General features: G+C 35.6%; 2 protein-coding genes across 3 annotated transcripts in view; both read left to right on the top strand.

The window, feature by feature from the left end:
• Positions 1-16,033, top strand: part of LOC105449221 (GTP-binding protein Di-Ras2) — a 72,993-nt gene that overhangs the window by 11,345 nt on the left and 45,615 nt on the right. For both annotated transcript variants that reach the window (XM_011688241.1, XM_011688240.1), the window contains exon 2: positions 10,441-10,475. The gene's annotated coding sequence lies outside the window, so the exon portion shown is untranslated. The remainder of the gene's footprint in view (positions 1-10,440; positions 10,476-16,033) is intronic.
• LOC105449220 (pancreatic triacylglycerol lipase-like) lies at positions 2,260-5,993 on the top strand. Its single transcript, XM_011688239.1, has 7 exons — positions 2,260-2,461; positions 2,841-2,886; positions 3,157-3,317; positions 4,112-4,354; positions 4,900-5,103; positions 5,504-5,663; positions 5,743-5,993. The coding sequence occupies exons 1-7, from the start codon at positions 2,383-2,385 to the stop codon at positions 5,771-5,773; spliced, it is 924 nt and encodes a 307-aa protein (XP_011686541.1). The 5' UTR covers positions 2,260-2,382; the 3' UTR covers positions 5,774-5,993.

Here is a 16,033-nt window from a genome sequence, read left to right as displayed (position 1 = left end):
CACACTACTGTTAACAATCACGCGACTTTCTTACCCGCGCCTCTACGCGCGTTCCGCCCGTGATTGATAGCCAAAGCACATACGTTTTTTTATGACGTATAGAAGAGCTTTAAAATTCTGCACGGAAGACAGAAGAGAATGCGACGGAATATAAAAAAAAAAATTCCCCCAGGCATTTGCCATTCTCGGCACACTTTTGACGAACGGATCACCATATTCACGCGCGATTTCGCGATTCTGTCACTTCATCTTTTTCTCCATTAAGTATTTTCGTCGTCCTTGTAATGATTACCCAAGTGACTTTCTCACGATTGATGCACGAGATTATCCCCGAAATGTATTTCCGCGAAATTACATTCGTTTCATGATAATCCTTCCTTTTTCAAATAAAAATTTTTCATTCCTCTTTTCTCGCTTTATTTTGAAACTCACCGACCGTGTAATTTTCATCGCGCCCAGTTTGCTTTTTTCCCCTATTGACGTTTCCTATATGTACGTGTGTATACAGAAATTTCCGTCAATATTTTATCAAACAACTGCACCGTCTAATATCATTTGAAACGTATATAAAACGAGAACTACGTTCGCGCTATTTGAAATTCGTCCTGAGGAAGCAAGAGTCTATATCCTCCCTATCACATTTGTGTTTATAAGTACTCTTATTTTACGAGCGCAATTGAGTTCACTGATAATCTAAAGTAGTCGTAAATGGAATTACTTTAACCAATATTGTCGACTTATATTCTTAGCGTATTTTTGCTAACAAACCGTAACTGGTTAGAATTAAATTCGCAACCGTAATGGACGGCTTTTCCCGCGTCTCCGGAGAACGGAATCTTCTCCGGAAAGTCTGAAAACGCATTAGCTAATTGTAAGTCTTAGAGAGAGTTTTACGGCAGGGTGCACTTTTATGAGACATTCTCGAGGCGTTAATATGATAGATCGTATTAAAAAGTCGATCACTTAAAGTAGCATAAATCGTCTTATCTGGTTATCAGCCGGCGCGTAAAATTCTTGGAGAAAGTCACGTTTTTAAAAATATAATACACAAAAAAAAATAGCACTTGTGCGATAATTCCAAAATATTCATGTTATATCGGAAAATTTTGTTAATGTAAAAGCTGTACACGTTTTATTACGTAATATTTTTACAAACAGAAGTAGATCAACATATGAAGACAATTTTGACTCTCATTCCTATTGCCATTTTAATGTACTGCAAAAATGACACAAAACTACATGTAATAAAAGATACTGTGAGTTTTGTGCAAAAGAAAACACAGACCCGAAAACTCGTCCGTTTTGTGCAGATCTCTCACAAAAACTCCCCAGTATTGTATTGCTATATGCAGTTTGCTAATACGTGTCGTATTTACTTACTGTATATATCTCTGTCTCTCTTTGTCTCCCTATGCCGTCCTTATGCGAATAGCAGGCACCTTAAGGGTAGATCTCTCGTTGAACAGAGTATATCTGAAAATAACCAATAACACCATTTTTATCAGAGTACATAAAGCCGTCAAAATAATCGTTATCAGTGCATCGATATCTATATGTGATTAATATGAATCATTGTATTTTATCTCGAGCATGGGAAATCCGTCTGTAAACTGTTCCTAACATGGTTTATGGAAAGAGAATAGGATGAATTTTAAATAAGAATTATTAAATAAATTGCAAATGAAATAGGAGAAAGAGCAGCTTAATATATTATACATAGATATTCTATATCTATGTCAAATATTAAGCTAAAATTATTTTATAAGAATTTTACTGAATCCTTATAACTTTTATTGCCGCTTGCGACATTTCTATCTCAGATTCAAAAGTCCTTGAGCAGTCAAGACTATCAAACTGAGAAACTCATATTTTTATCTTGATTGAGATATTCTGCATTCGGGAATGACTCGCGAATTAGGACAAGTTAATGACTATGAAGGTAGCTCGTAATCATTACATATGTATATATTTGCCTTCGCTTTCTCTGTCTCTCTTCACATATAAATCATTTTTACTCCATCATTATCCGACATATAACTCGACAAAAATTTTTACCGTAACGAAGCCTTGAGACTTAATTATACTTTATTGTTGTTTAGAAATGGATTATCGACATGAGCGCTGAAATTATTGTACAATCCCATTGCACAAGCAACACGATACATATACACACGTTTCTCAAATATATGTTTACATTACCTCTTATCTTTCAAGAGCGCGCGGGGTAAGAAAGAAAAATAAGGACTCTTACTCCAGTTCTTGTATAATCGAACTCATTTCGTATCGCAGTCGCGTGGATATAAGGCTGAATGTAATGATTCGAAAGTTTATTCGTGTGTTATAACTATTCGGTTTATCGACCGCTACTGAACGAATCGCAAAATGACCCGAAGTACATCTGTGTATATCTGTCTTTTGGTTTGCCTCACTTGCTTTGCGGCACCAGCGATAAGTAACAGGGGTAACAGTAAAAGATTGATGTTATTTGACAATACTATTTGATATCGTAATCATTTCTAACTATTTGAAACATATTGTCGCAACATAGCATTGCCGTGTAACATTCCAATTAAACGCGATCGACTTCGGTATTACGAACAGTGTTGTTACGTGTGTGTGGGTGGTACGTGCGCGCGCGCGCTTTTGATTAACATTTTTCAAATTAAATTACTTTGTAAAAAACTTTGTAAAAACGTTGCACACTTGTTAAGATATTACATTTTTGGCACTAATTACCGAAAAAGTTTATTATCAGCTATGTTATATAATGAAAAATATTTGAAAATTTAAATGTTGAAGATATAAAATAAAACGATAAACTAAATTTAATAATTTTTCAGATGAAGAATTCGATCCAAGAAAGATTTTTCTAACTTTTCCTGACTGGTATTTATTTATATTTTTGATTTTATTTTATTAAGAATTATTTTAATTATTAGAAGATGTAAGCTTAGATTTTAAAGAGCTTTAATATCTATTTAATAAAATGAGCATTTTAATAAGAAATATGTGCATGCAAATGTTTTTGAAATGTTAAGAAACCGATATAATTCATGAGAAATGAGCTAAATTATTTATATCCAAAATTTACTGTTTATTTCTTTATGCTTCAATTCTAAAAGAATTAAATATTTCATAATTCGCATGATATTTTAGCGATGCCACGAATGAGCCATCAATTCAGTGCATGATAGAAGATACGGATTGCATACAAAGTGCATATAATCAAGTGAAAAAAGATAAGAATGAAACTACCGTTTTCTTTCATGGATACAGAAATAATATTAATGTTATACCCACGTCAGACATTATATCAGGTATCAATAATAATAAATTCTTCTAGCTCTTACATTTATTAGCCTTATTTAGTGTCAATTTTATTTATTCAATTGAACAATATAAATAAAAAATTAGCCTTCGTTATCCTACTCTACGTCCAACACAAACTTAAAGACTTAATTACTTAATCTTATTCTTATTCGTATCAAGATTACACCGCAAATTTACGCTGATTCATCGAACATCGACGTATCGCGATATCACGAGATGAACAGCAAAATAATTTTCTTCTTTTTGCGTAAATGACAACTATATAAATATGATTCTTTGCTTCTTGTGGCTTAGATAGCAAAATATTTAATCTTTTATTGTCTACATCATTTACAGTTCAATTTCTTATTCAAAAACACTTTGAATAGAACTTAATCCTATTTCTTCCCTTCTAATATTAAACATGTATATCTTCATCTTATTTTTCATCTAATTTTCTCTCAAATCAGATGTTTTTATTTTCTCTCAAATATTTATTGCATTGTCATTTGCAAAAATGTATGTAGACGGTTGTATATGATGTGCAAATGTATATGAGTGTCCACAGTGTATTGAGCTCAGATCCGTGAGTTTGCTAAACCCAAAAGGCTGTAAAGATCTGCGATTATCCCTGTTGAAGTATATCATTTTATCGTAATTTATTAAAGATACTCCCGTGTTTGCTCAAAGCCGCATATCATACGTATATGTGAAACAAACATTTGAAATGATAGAAAAACAGCTAAATTAATATTAATGTGCTAATATAGCAAATAATTGATACGATATCTTAATTTTTTAGCTTATTGTTGGCGAAATATCTCTGTTATTGCATTACTTGACTGGTCCCTACTAGGAAAAGGCGACTTAATGTTAGTTGGTAATCGAACACCTAAAATCGGACGGATAGTCGCGTCTACTTTCAATTCTTTAAATAATAAAGGATACGAAATGGCAAAATGGCATCTGGTTGGACATTCCATGGGTGCTCACATTGCAGGTTGCGTCGGAACATATAGCAATTTTACCTTTTTACACATCACAGGTACGTTATAAGAAAATCACTTGCGCCTCAATCTTTATTTTATTTATATTAACTCTCTATTTTTAGTTTACGATTTTATCGATTTTAGAAATTGTTGTACTTTCTGTGAAATCTATTTGAAAATGTTATCGGTAGATTTCTTCGTGACAAATTTTAACTAATTTTACAGAAGAACTAAAAAAACATTCCTATGCGGCGACACATAATTTTTTTATGATTATGATTTTATCGTTTATGTAATTATTTTTGCTCTGAAATAATCTTCGTAAAGAAAATAATCTTCTTCAAAATAATCGTCAAGTCTCTGAAGCTTTTAATTCGAAATAATATTTAAGTAGGAACCAAAGCTATAGTGTTAGTTTTTCAATAAAGATAAAAAAAATGTGTCATTGTCACGTCACGTATATATTTATTATTGATAAGTAAATATGTATTAAAAGTTTTATCAAGGCCCTATTATCGGAAAAGTCAATTTATTAATTATTGGTAAGAATTTATAATGGAAGTTAGACTATACAATGTATTACACTTGTCATTGAATGCAGGCTTAGATCCCGGGGAAGGTCCATTTTATTCTGACCTGTACAAAGGTTGTCTAATTAATCCGAAAGTCGCACATTTCACGGACGCTCTTTACACGGATCGCGGTGGATACGCCACCCCGATAAATGTAGGCAGTCTCAATGTTTACGCCAATACTGGAGCGGCACCGCAGCCTGGCTGCTGTTCGTCACAAAGAAATGTGCATGGTAATTCAATTTGCCAACATCTTGAAATACTTATTCGAATTTTTCATCCGTTCTTCAATATTTTTCTGGTTTCAATGTAATGGTACACGTTACACCTAGCCTCTAGATATGATCATTTGTAAAATGTTTCAATAATGCAAATGTAAAGCGTTTTAATAACGTAAACGTTCTAACAGTGCCTTAATATTTTTTTATACGCTAAAAGCGTATCAATCGAATTTTCGTGTGAATACGTATTGTAATTAAAAGATCGTGTAGAACGTTACGTCGTCAGATCGAAATTCAAATGGGCATATCTAGTGCTTATGTACGCGAATATGAACTATAGAAATGTAAAGTGGGACGGTACTTGCTAATGCTTATCGCGCGACTCTCCGCATGTGCATTCTTCTGCGTCCAGCGTGCAGCCACATTAAAGCGGGCCAATGGTACGCCGATATCGTGAGGAACGAAACGAAGTATTTGGCCGTCAAATGCGTGGATTGTACCGTGTTACCAATTTACGGCTACTGCAAAGACAATGAACGCATTTACTTCGGGCCGCATGTAGACACGAAAACGTGAGGATAATCTCTGTCTCTATTTCTCCCTCTTTTAATCTAACACGTCTTAATAATTAAATTTCAATTTTTCTCGCAGCACCGGCACCTACTGTCTCTCAATCGATTAAAAGACGTCTTCCTCTACGAGACGAAATAAGCAACAATAAGTTTCATTATTTTCATTATAAGTATAGTTCCATTGCGATAAATTTAATCTTCTTGTATCATGTTTCCGGACTCAAGTAATTACTATTATCGAAGATAATTTATAATGCAATGTACCTTAAATAGATTCTCCTGTTAATCTCAAATTGGGACACCCTAAATAAATCTTTATTCGAAAAATAACATTCGTTTTAGGTATCGAGATAAGGATTACTGTTACGTGCTATTGATCGTTAATTAAATTAAAGATTTTTGTGTGTATACGTTGATCAGAGCGCTGCTATGCATTTCCTGGAAATCTCTTCAATTTGCTCTCACACAGAAACTTGCGATCGGCTTGTAATTACGAAGTTTCTATACTGAATGGGCGAATATATTGAAATTTCGATAGGTCGACGTTACGCTCTCTCTTGAGAGGCTTGCATCGATAACCTTTCGTGATACGATAACATTCTTTGCGTATACGTGAAGGAAGTTCCTTTTCGCGGCGAAAAAAAGAAAACATGATGTGAGATTGACGTATCGATCCGCTTTTTCTTCGCGAGAAAAAAGACTTTACATGAATTCCTGCTTTACGTTTCCAAAGTTTCCAGAGACTATATCACCAACTTGGAATCTATGCTGAATATTTATTCTTAGAAATTGCTGTTCAAATAAAATATTTTTTTATTTTCTTTTTTGTACACTAGTCACTCATTTTATTTGCATCAAACGAGTGAATTATTTAGAGAAAATCTTAAATTTCCTTTACTCTTTTCCAAGTGCGTACAATTCTTTAATTAATTTTAAAGACCAATATACTTAGAATAAAATTTTGAATATCATATTCCTATACAGTTTCTTACACATTCTATTTTTATTAAATATCTTTGTAACTAATTCAAATAAATCAAAGTTTTGTTAAATTATATGTACCTGAAAATTTAAGAAAAAATAAACTTTCACTCTCTATTTGCGCGTTTGTTAATCCGCTTGAAAATTTTTATGCAGGAAAAATGAATTGATTTCAATAGCTTAATTTTATTACAAAGTAGAATTTTCTGCCAACATATTTCGATCTACAGTCCGAATGTACCTCCACTGTTTGACTTTTAAAATTCTCCCACAATATAAGATTCTCGATTATGACTTTCAAACAGTCGCATTTTCCTATACGCATTTTGAAATCGGAGAATCGCGGAATTCAATCGGTCGGCCGACGGCTCGAATGTTCATCAGCGCAATCAGCAGGATTGGTCCGCCTCGAATTACATACTGAGCAAACGAACAGCACAAGCAAGCCAGCACCTCGGTGATCAAGTAGAATCTCAATCGAATGAGACATTGATCGAAGGAGATCTTGGAGACCGGACACCGTAAGCACACGCACGCCTCGCGAAACTATGGATAAGCCCGATGGCGTACATATTGGGGCGCAATCAGTGATCCATTAAATTTATGTATTACCAGTTATACGTGCTGTAACGGAGCACGCGTGCCTCGCGTCATCGGAAACATAATTACACGGCCGAGAAATCCGTACGTTGAGTGCCACACCTACCGCCTGTTTATACAAGTATATCCATATCCCCTCGTCATGTCGCGCGATCCTCGATCCCTCATCCTTCGATAGCCATCGCGAGAGCTTACCCGGCCATCCTCTTTCTCTCCTTTTTCCGACCCTCTTTCTCTCTATCTCGCTTCTACGCTGATACATGTCGGTCAGCCGTGAAATACACAATGACGGAAAACTCGCGCGCGACGCGATGCGAACTTACCAGTATACGAACTTGGCAACAGCGACCACGAGAGAAAATCAATAGGGCCTTTTAACCCTCTCCTCTGTGAGATGGAAAAAACGCCGCCGACGCGGGTGTTCGAATCAAGTTACGTCGTTTATTGTTTATCGGTTAATTGTTGGGATTTTTTTTGTTTTTGTTTTTTTTTAATCAAAGGGACGCGCCACGCTCGCGCATGTGATAGAGAATAGCACTGGTGATCGGGTGTGTAAACGAAGCTTATTGATTTACATCCACTGTTTCCACATTCGTGTCAAGCATGAAAGCATAATAGAATCCGTCTATATAACAAACGATGTAATGAAGTTCTCGCTATTGGTTAATTGAAATGATACTCTCGAAAATGTGAGATCCATATTCCCGCACGGCTATACCGTTAGTGTGTAAACTGCGAAGACTATTGTAAATTTGCTAACTCTTATTTGTCTAATAAAGACCGACGACACGGACGAGCGGAAAAAGAGGGAGGAGATTACACAAAGATAATCCTATTAATTGTTTAAATCGCGGGAAAATCCAACAATGTTATACCTTGAGACGTTACCAGACTGACGGTATACGTAACGGGCACGTGCAACAATTTAAGATAAGACCATCTCTGCACACGTCGCATTAGATACCATTAAATACCAGAGTTTATATTTACACGCGTACACTCAGTAGAAGTGCCCGCTTCTCCGCTCGTTGGTAATAGGCGATCAAGCAAGTGTCACATCATGTTTTCCGCGTTAACAGCGAGAACGTGTCAATAAAAGCGTAATTTAAGCGAGATGCAAGGTTAACGCTCTGCTAACTTGATAGGCAGGGCCTAGCTATACTAATCGATGTGAGAAAACCGTGGCGAGGAAACGAGGGTGTGGCGTTAATTGAACGTTATCGCTGATTAATCGATGACATTCAAGAGTGGGTATACGACGAGAATTGCATGCGTATATACAGCGGGGAGCAGAAACTGCAATGTATATAATTATTTCTATTTACCGTGTTAAAAAATATAATTTTAAACTGAATAAATGAAAAATGTATATTTAATATAATATTTCGTTTATAAAAATGTGTTGTGTAAACGGCGTTATTTTTTTTTTTTTAATTAATTTTTGCGCAAAAATGCAATTTCAACAAAATATGATGTTTCCACATATGGCCGCGAAAATAAATATAGATTTAATAATCACATACTGGTGCGGTTGAGTCTGCGGATTTATCCATCAAGAGATAAAGGGCTCTCTCATACCAGAGTCTTCTGACTAAAAGCAGACGCTTATGCTGTCGTTTCGCAGAATATATAATATATTTATGCGATTTATAAGGAGAAATATCTCGCGCCTCATTTTAATATGGCATAATTTATTCTAAGGAGAATATCATGGCAATTACATTATTATTAGATTGTGAACTGATTTTTTTATCGGTGAAAAAGTTTTTATCTCATTTCTCGCGGCAAAATGTAAGCTGTCAGTAACGATTCCCGGAATGTTTATGACGTCTGCTAATTTAGATTGAATTGTCGAGACGCAATTATAAGACCTCGCCCGGCGAGCGATTCAAAATGAATTTCTCTCTTCGCGTAAGACTGTCGTGAAATTTCAGATTACTCGTGCAAGACGCTTTTTATTAACGTCGCTATGATTGCTCATAATTACAGTTTACGTCATATACTTGATGAGTTTTTCTTACGTAACTTATCGATTTACCGATTCTCTCGTACACACACCTCCCACTTAAACAAGCGTTTACAAGCGGTATATGGAAAAACAAAGTTTTTCATAAAATAATTTTCTACCGTAGAATTTATTCCAAAAAAGATACATGATAGAAAATGTAGAATTATGAGAGCGTTATAAACCGCTAATAAAAGGCTTTTTGAGAATAAATTTTCAGAGATTTTGATAGACCTGACAATTCCGATTAATAATGTAAAATAAATTTTAATCAAACGCTTAATTAAAATTTTGTTTAAACGCTTTATTACGAAGTTATTTTATACCTCGTATTAGAAAGTTGAAAATGGTAATATCCAACCACACGCACACAAATAATTATGTAAAAAAGTAGCTCAAATTTAAAAAATGCAATTCGTGGAGCATGAAATATTCTACAGTTATCTTATAGATCAATAAAAAGTAACAAATTTTCAGATATAAGAATAGAACCGATAAGAAAAGATTCCCATAGGAACAATTCGTTTCATGACAATCGCACTTGACAACGACAGCGCGTTCAACCTTGTTTCCGTGTAATTCGTCTGAAGAAGCGAACGTTTCTCTCTCTCTCTCTCTCTCTCTCTCTCTCTCTCTCTCTCTCACGCTCGATTTGTTCAAGGCGTTCTCGAAGAACCCACTCACTAAAATCAACCTGCCTGCGCGATCGCCCCTGTCCGTTCGCGGAGATATAAAGCAGAACATTGTTTTACCAGCAAATCGCAGAACGGTTTTTTTTTCTCCACTTGATCCACGGACTGAGCCCCTTCGGGGGCTTAGAAGAATGTTTCCTTCTGGCATTTTTACGATCGGTCTGGCCCGAACAAAATATGTAATCCAGACATAATCCTATTGTGTAATCTGGACCTCATACAACATCTTTCTCTTTTTCGTTATTCTTAACTTTAATGCTATCGCATTTCTTTTATAATCTACTTCTTTTATAATCTATTGATTAAAATATTAGACGAAAAGTTTACGTTCAAACGGACAATTTAAATAATATATAGAATTATATATATATATATATATATATATATATATATATAATTATATTTGTATATTTGTAATATATATATAAGTATATTTGAATAATATAACTTCTAAAAACATTCTAATATTTTTTAACAATTTATTTTTCTTTGCTTACAGAATCAGTTTTTGGAAGGAATATTCTGCGTCCAAAGGTGAGTTTTAAGATGTTTAAAAAAATGAACAAAATAAATGTTTAAATTTAAAAATTTGAGAATACCGAATTACCGTGTAAATATTTATAAATCCAATTTTATTAATTAGCCAAATGAATTGATCAAGGAAATTGGAATTTAATAATTCTGTATTTAAGAAAATATAACCGTCGGTATAGACACGAATTAATATTCATAAATTTGCATCAGCTAACAAGTCAAAATATTTTTTCAAAATTAGCAAAGTTGCGGTTAATTGCAAAATTAATTCTTTAAAAAATTCATATTTTTCAGTCAGTTTTTATAAAAACGTCCCATGTGTTATTTGCAATCTGCTGTCTCATTCCTGTCTATTCATTTGCTCTTTTTTCGCAACTGTTTGCAACTGAATAATCGAGTTTATTAAACGCTTTTGTGACGTTTATTCGGTAAATACTAAAGAATTATCCGGGATATTTTTCTCACATATCTGGGACAGAAGTCATCTTCTAAGGCAGCACCTTTGGGATTAAATCCCGAATGCAACGAAATTGGCATCGCGCGCGAATTTCTTCTGATTTCGATGGGATTGCGGAGAAAAATTCGACGCGCAGTACTCACGATGTGATCACGCATCGTTGACCACGAACCGAGATGCGACGGGTCGTAACCGATGCACATGGGATATGCACTAGGATATGCAGAGGAAGCCTGTCGGGCGTATTTTCCCAGATTTCAATTTAGAAAATTGCTCGCGACTGTGGCGCTTTCATCGGACTTGATGGATAAACGTCGTTTTATTATACTTTATTTCGCAGTAATTTTAGATTGAGGGGGTGTAATGTTCAACGCGTCAAGTGAGACGTGTCAACGCACCCCTTTTGTCTTTAGAGAGACTCAATGTGGGAAAGTGAAAATACTGCTAACTATTGCTCTCGAAAAAAAAGAAAAATAAATGCTAAATTTTTAAAACGATTTCCTAAAATGCGCTTTGCGTAAAATTCGATTGCCTAAAATGTGCTTGATACAAGCGTACCGCAATAATAATTTCAGTTAACCAGACGACGCGTGTGAAAAGATTGAGTAGTACAGCTCCGCGACTATTATTAACGCTACTTCGGAATCGCTACTGCGTTTTCCGACGATTGTGTAACTGCTTCTAAACCGAACCGTTCGTTCGCATTGCGAACATGAATGCCGCTACCGGTGTGTCCGTTTCATACTTGTCCAACTCTCCCTCCCGCGGTGGCTTGCTCGTCCGATAAGCATTCCGACGTGGCTTTAAAATTAATGGCTTTCAACCACGAAGGTTGACGGCGCCCGCTATTGACATCGCGCACCCGTAAACGTACAGGAAGTTGTGCTACTCGCGTGCGCGCGAAAATAATTAAACTCGAGAACAAGTTGATGCACGTGCGGTCGATCTACTGTATTTCATCAAAGCCTGCCCTTTTCTTTTTAGAGAGCCCGAATCGCTTTCCCGATTATAAAATAGTTTCAAGTAACCGTTTACCGTTTTATAATCAGCGATACAAGCAGATAGTATAACATTTCCCTATCCTATATATCTTTTTTTTCCGAATTGTTCTTGCCTTTGCCGGAAACACGTATTTTTCAAAGGAATCCTGCAATATATTTTGAAATTACTGTAATGCTCGTTGGAATACCATATTTCTTTAATCATGGAAGAGAAACTAAAAAGACAAACAGTTGTTTCAGTTGTTTCAGTCGTTCAATATTAGAGCAGTAATACTTTTGGATTATTTACGCTTAATATTTGAGTAACGTTGGCAAATTAAATACCAAGCAAACAGACATCAGATAAATAAAATTTTTTGTATTTATTAATTCTAACTAGATCTTCCCTTTATATAAATCTAGTGTCTTGATTGTCAAGATATTCGACTTCTGAAGCTTTAACATTCATAGGAGCTGATGATTTTTTTTATCAAGCACTTGCGCGAAGGAGAATTAAACTCGAAATTTGTAATAGAATGGGCAGATGGTTATATCCTTCCAAGAAGTGCTGCATAAACTGTCCGAATTAAAATTTGTGAATTGTTTCCCCGATCGTGAGAAACAACGATAGTAACTCGATTTAACGAGGCGTACGCTTCTCGGCGGAGAATGCGAGCTATCCATATTCCGCGAGCTTTCAGTGTGACTAATGGCCCGAACCACTTGTTGAAAGCGAATCCACTCGAAACGTTTGCATTTCGACAAGATCTTTGACTCACATCCACGCTTTTCGATTGCGCCAGTTTGGCTCTATCTTCGTCTCGAGTGTAAAGCAATCTAGCTCTCGCGAAGCTTTATTAAATGAACTGTAAAATTGGTAACAAGAGAGAATTTCTCATGTATTTCACATTTTTCTTTAAACATTAATTGTCACAACTTATCATTCGAGCAATTACAATTGCTTTTTTTTTTATTGGTGATTTATATTAATTTAAATACTATTTTACATTAAGATATATTGTCTATAATTAATACATGCTCGTAAAATCATCAAAATGATTTTTACTAATACAAATTAACATTTTATTTTTATCAAAAATATTATTTAACGAGCACCAGTTCTTTTTACAAGCAGGTTGTTACTGTTTTATAATCTAAAATATTGCCAATAACTTGTTTTTTCTTTATGTAATTAAAAAAAAAAAATTTTTTATCCAAAGAGTCATTTGAACGGAACTTTATCGATATGCGAACAAATATTTCACTTTAATCGAGGCGAGCGTACATTTGGGGAAAAACGATGAGAATCGTCGGAAATAAAATTTTTGCGATCGGTCGTAGAAGGCAAATTGAGGTGCCAGAAGCGACGAACTGCGAGCTGCCGTGTCGATTATTTGGTGATCGAAAAACGATTCGCCGTTAGCAGCTTACGCGCACATGACAATTTTTTGTGTCCAATGTAATTTACATAACCACGTTTCCACTGAAGCTTATCACGAATCTTACGTCGCAGCTGTACGATGTCGGCAAATGCAAAGACTATTGGTAGATTACAAATTTTTTTTCCTTCTACTTCAGATAGAAAAGTTAAGATCCAAATAGGAAAGTTAAGATTGAAAGTTATCGATAATAGATATCTTCTCCAATACTGCACGTTTCAAATGTAGAAAATGAATTACACATCTCAAGAGTGATACAAAATAAGGAGGTTGAAAGAGGTGATAGAAAATGAAATTGGACCAAATCTCAATAAAAACCTAGGCTACGAAATTAAAAAAAAAAATCCTTCAGAGAAAATTATCGCGAAAAGAGATCTCTCTCTTTCTCTCTTCCCGTATCTGGAAATGAAAAATTTTCTATCTGAGATGAAACGCACGCCGCGCTCGTCGCCGCGTATGTAACCTTTTATGTAGTAATAAATAATAAGGTAGGTAACTGTCGCGCGCGCGTTTCTTCTCTCCGGGTCGCGACGAGATAAAGCGGCCTGATACTCCAACTGCCGCGGACGGGAATAGACGGCGGATATGCCGACGACAACTTCTCCCGGTATATTTTATATAGCGACTGTTATTATATCCCGCGTACACCACTCGTCGTGTGTGTCGCGTTTATTCCACCGTGTTGTTCTAAACACGGTGCTCTCCAGCTGCAGAAATATGCTGCCTCTAAATAAAATATCGTACTTTTCCGCTGTCGTTTACCGTGCAGTATCGTGATTGCGTAATTTTACAAGAGTGGCAGGGGTTCCCGATTGTTTCATTAATTTTTTAAATTTGCCTCCTTTTATCTTTTATTCCGTTTCCCTTTTTTTTGCTTGTTCCTTTTTTCTCATCCCTTTTATACGCATGTTCAATCAGCATCGAGCGAGAGCAATAAAATAGATAAACGTCGAACTCTACGATTGCATTTCTACAGGAAATACGTCTCGAGCGCGCCTCCAACAATCGCCCCCGACCGCGAAAAATAGTTAGCGAGCGTTTAAGAAGTCTTCAAGCATAGTCGAGATCCACTCGACCCTTTACTAAGTACTACAGGGCTTTGCTTAACACTCTTTTTCGAGAATTCGAGTATCGGCCAGCTGCTAAACTTTCCCAAGAAGAAGGCGATCATAATCGAAATATAACGTAGTACGGCAAAGGGCGATCGGCAAATTATTTTTATCCTTTGATCGTTTTTTTTTCGCTTAATTACATCTATCCCACTGGCTATAATTAAATTTCGTCTTTAACTGTGGTTAACTATAAATGCGCGAGGAAAATGAAAAATAGATGGAGAAATTTGGATTTTTAAATACATGTGCGCGCATGAATGATCACATTATTTGAAAAAGTTGTTAATGAATACATAATGATTACATTAATTCAAATTAATGTTATATATATGTATGTATAACTAAGTTTTATCTAAATAAATTATAACAATAATTAATAATTACTGTTACAATTATTATTATAATAATTACACTTCAGCACATATCAGAAAAACGTTCGACTTCTTTACACGTATTACTTATGTATATTGAGCCACTTTTTATTGTGCGACCCATCAAATGATGATATCGCTCGAAAGATACTTCTAAAAATATCTTCTATTTTAGAATTTACCCTCGGATTTTTCAAAGCATTATTGTGTGATGCACAAATTCGTTATTCGATATTCAAAGCTGTGACGAGTCGACGTGCGAAATCGGCCGCCGAAGTTCTCGAAGTCGTCGGGCATCGAAAGGAGGAACCTCATTTATGTCCGTGGGGGAGGCCTCGTGTCGAGGACCCCTGACCCGATTTCGCCGCGTCTGTATCTTTGAATCGACGCCGAAGGGCTCCCTACCCCACCAGCGGAATCCACCATGTGTAAAGAGCTTTAGGCCTCGGTCGAACTCATCGCAAACAAGCTCCGCAACCGCTTCTGGCGAATCCGCGCCCACCCTGCCGCGGCGTTTTCGTGGCGCTGAGAATTCTCGTGCCGCTGCCGCCCTACAAGTTGCCCCTTGATTCTCGAGGCTAATCGTAAGCCAAACATATTTCAAGAACGTAATAAAACCGAGAGTCATGATTTCGCAAGAATCGTAACGCAGAGTCAGCTGTCTCTTCAATGATCATAAAAGAAGTTAAAGAACGTTATCCTACAAGAAGTTAAAGAAAGTTATCCTACAAGCATTTCAGAATACCAATCAATCAATTGCATTCTATGTTTAAACGTTACAAACACGATAGACGTTTAGTAATTTAATAAACTTCTTTCGACAAAGAAGTTTATTAAATTCTTCTTTCTCGTGGATTTCTTGCGGCAGGCATTATTAGCAGGAAAAAACATTGTTCATTGACATTTAATGTATGGAAAAGAAGCAACTTTGTAATATTCAATATTAAGTGTGTTGGGGAACTAAAACTTCAGCTAAAAAAAAAGTGCATTTGACTTTAAATGAACGATAAGATTTTGTTACTTAACTTGTCTCCTGCAGTGGCGTAGTTTGCAAAGAAAGCCATCCATTTACAATCAGTTAATTGATGAATAACTTGAAAATTAATGGCATCTCGATGCTTCAATTAAAAGACAGACAGATAGAGGAATCGAGAGAGTAAGAGAGAGAGAGAGAGAAAGAGAGAGAGAGGTAAATTAAT

This window comes from Wasmannia auropunctata, unplaced genomic scaffold, assembly GCF_000956235.1.
Source record: "Wasmannia auropunctata unplaced genomic scaffold, wasmannia.A_1.0 LD336076.1, whole genome shotgun sequence".
Lineage (NCBI taxonomy): Eukaryota > Metazoa > Arthropoda > Insecta > Hymenoptera > Formicidae > Wasmannia > Wasmannia auropunctata.
The sequence above is the reverse complement of the archived record's forward strand: the minus strand, read 5'-3'. Positions and strand labels throughout refer to the sequence as shown.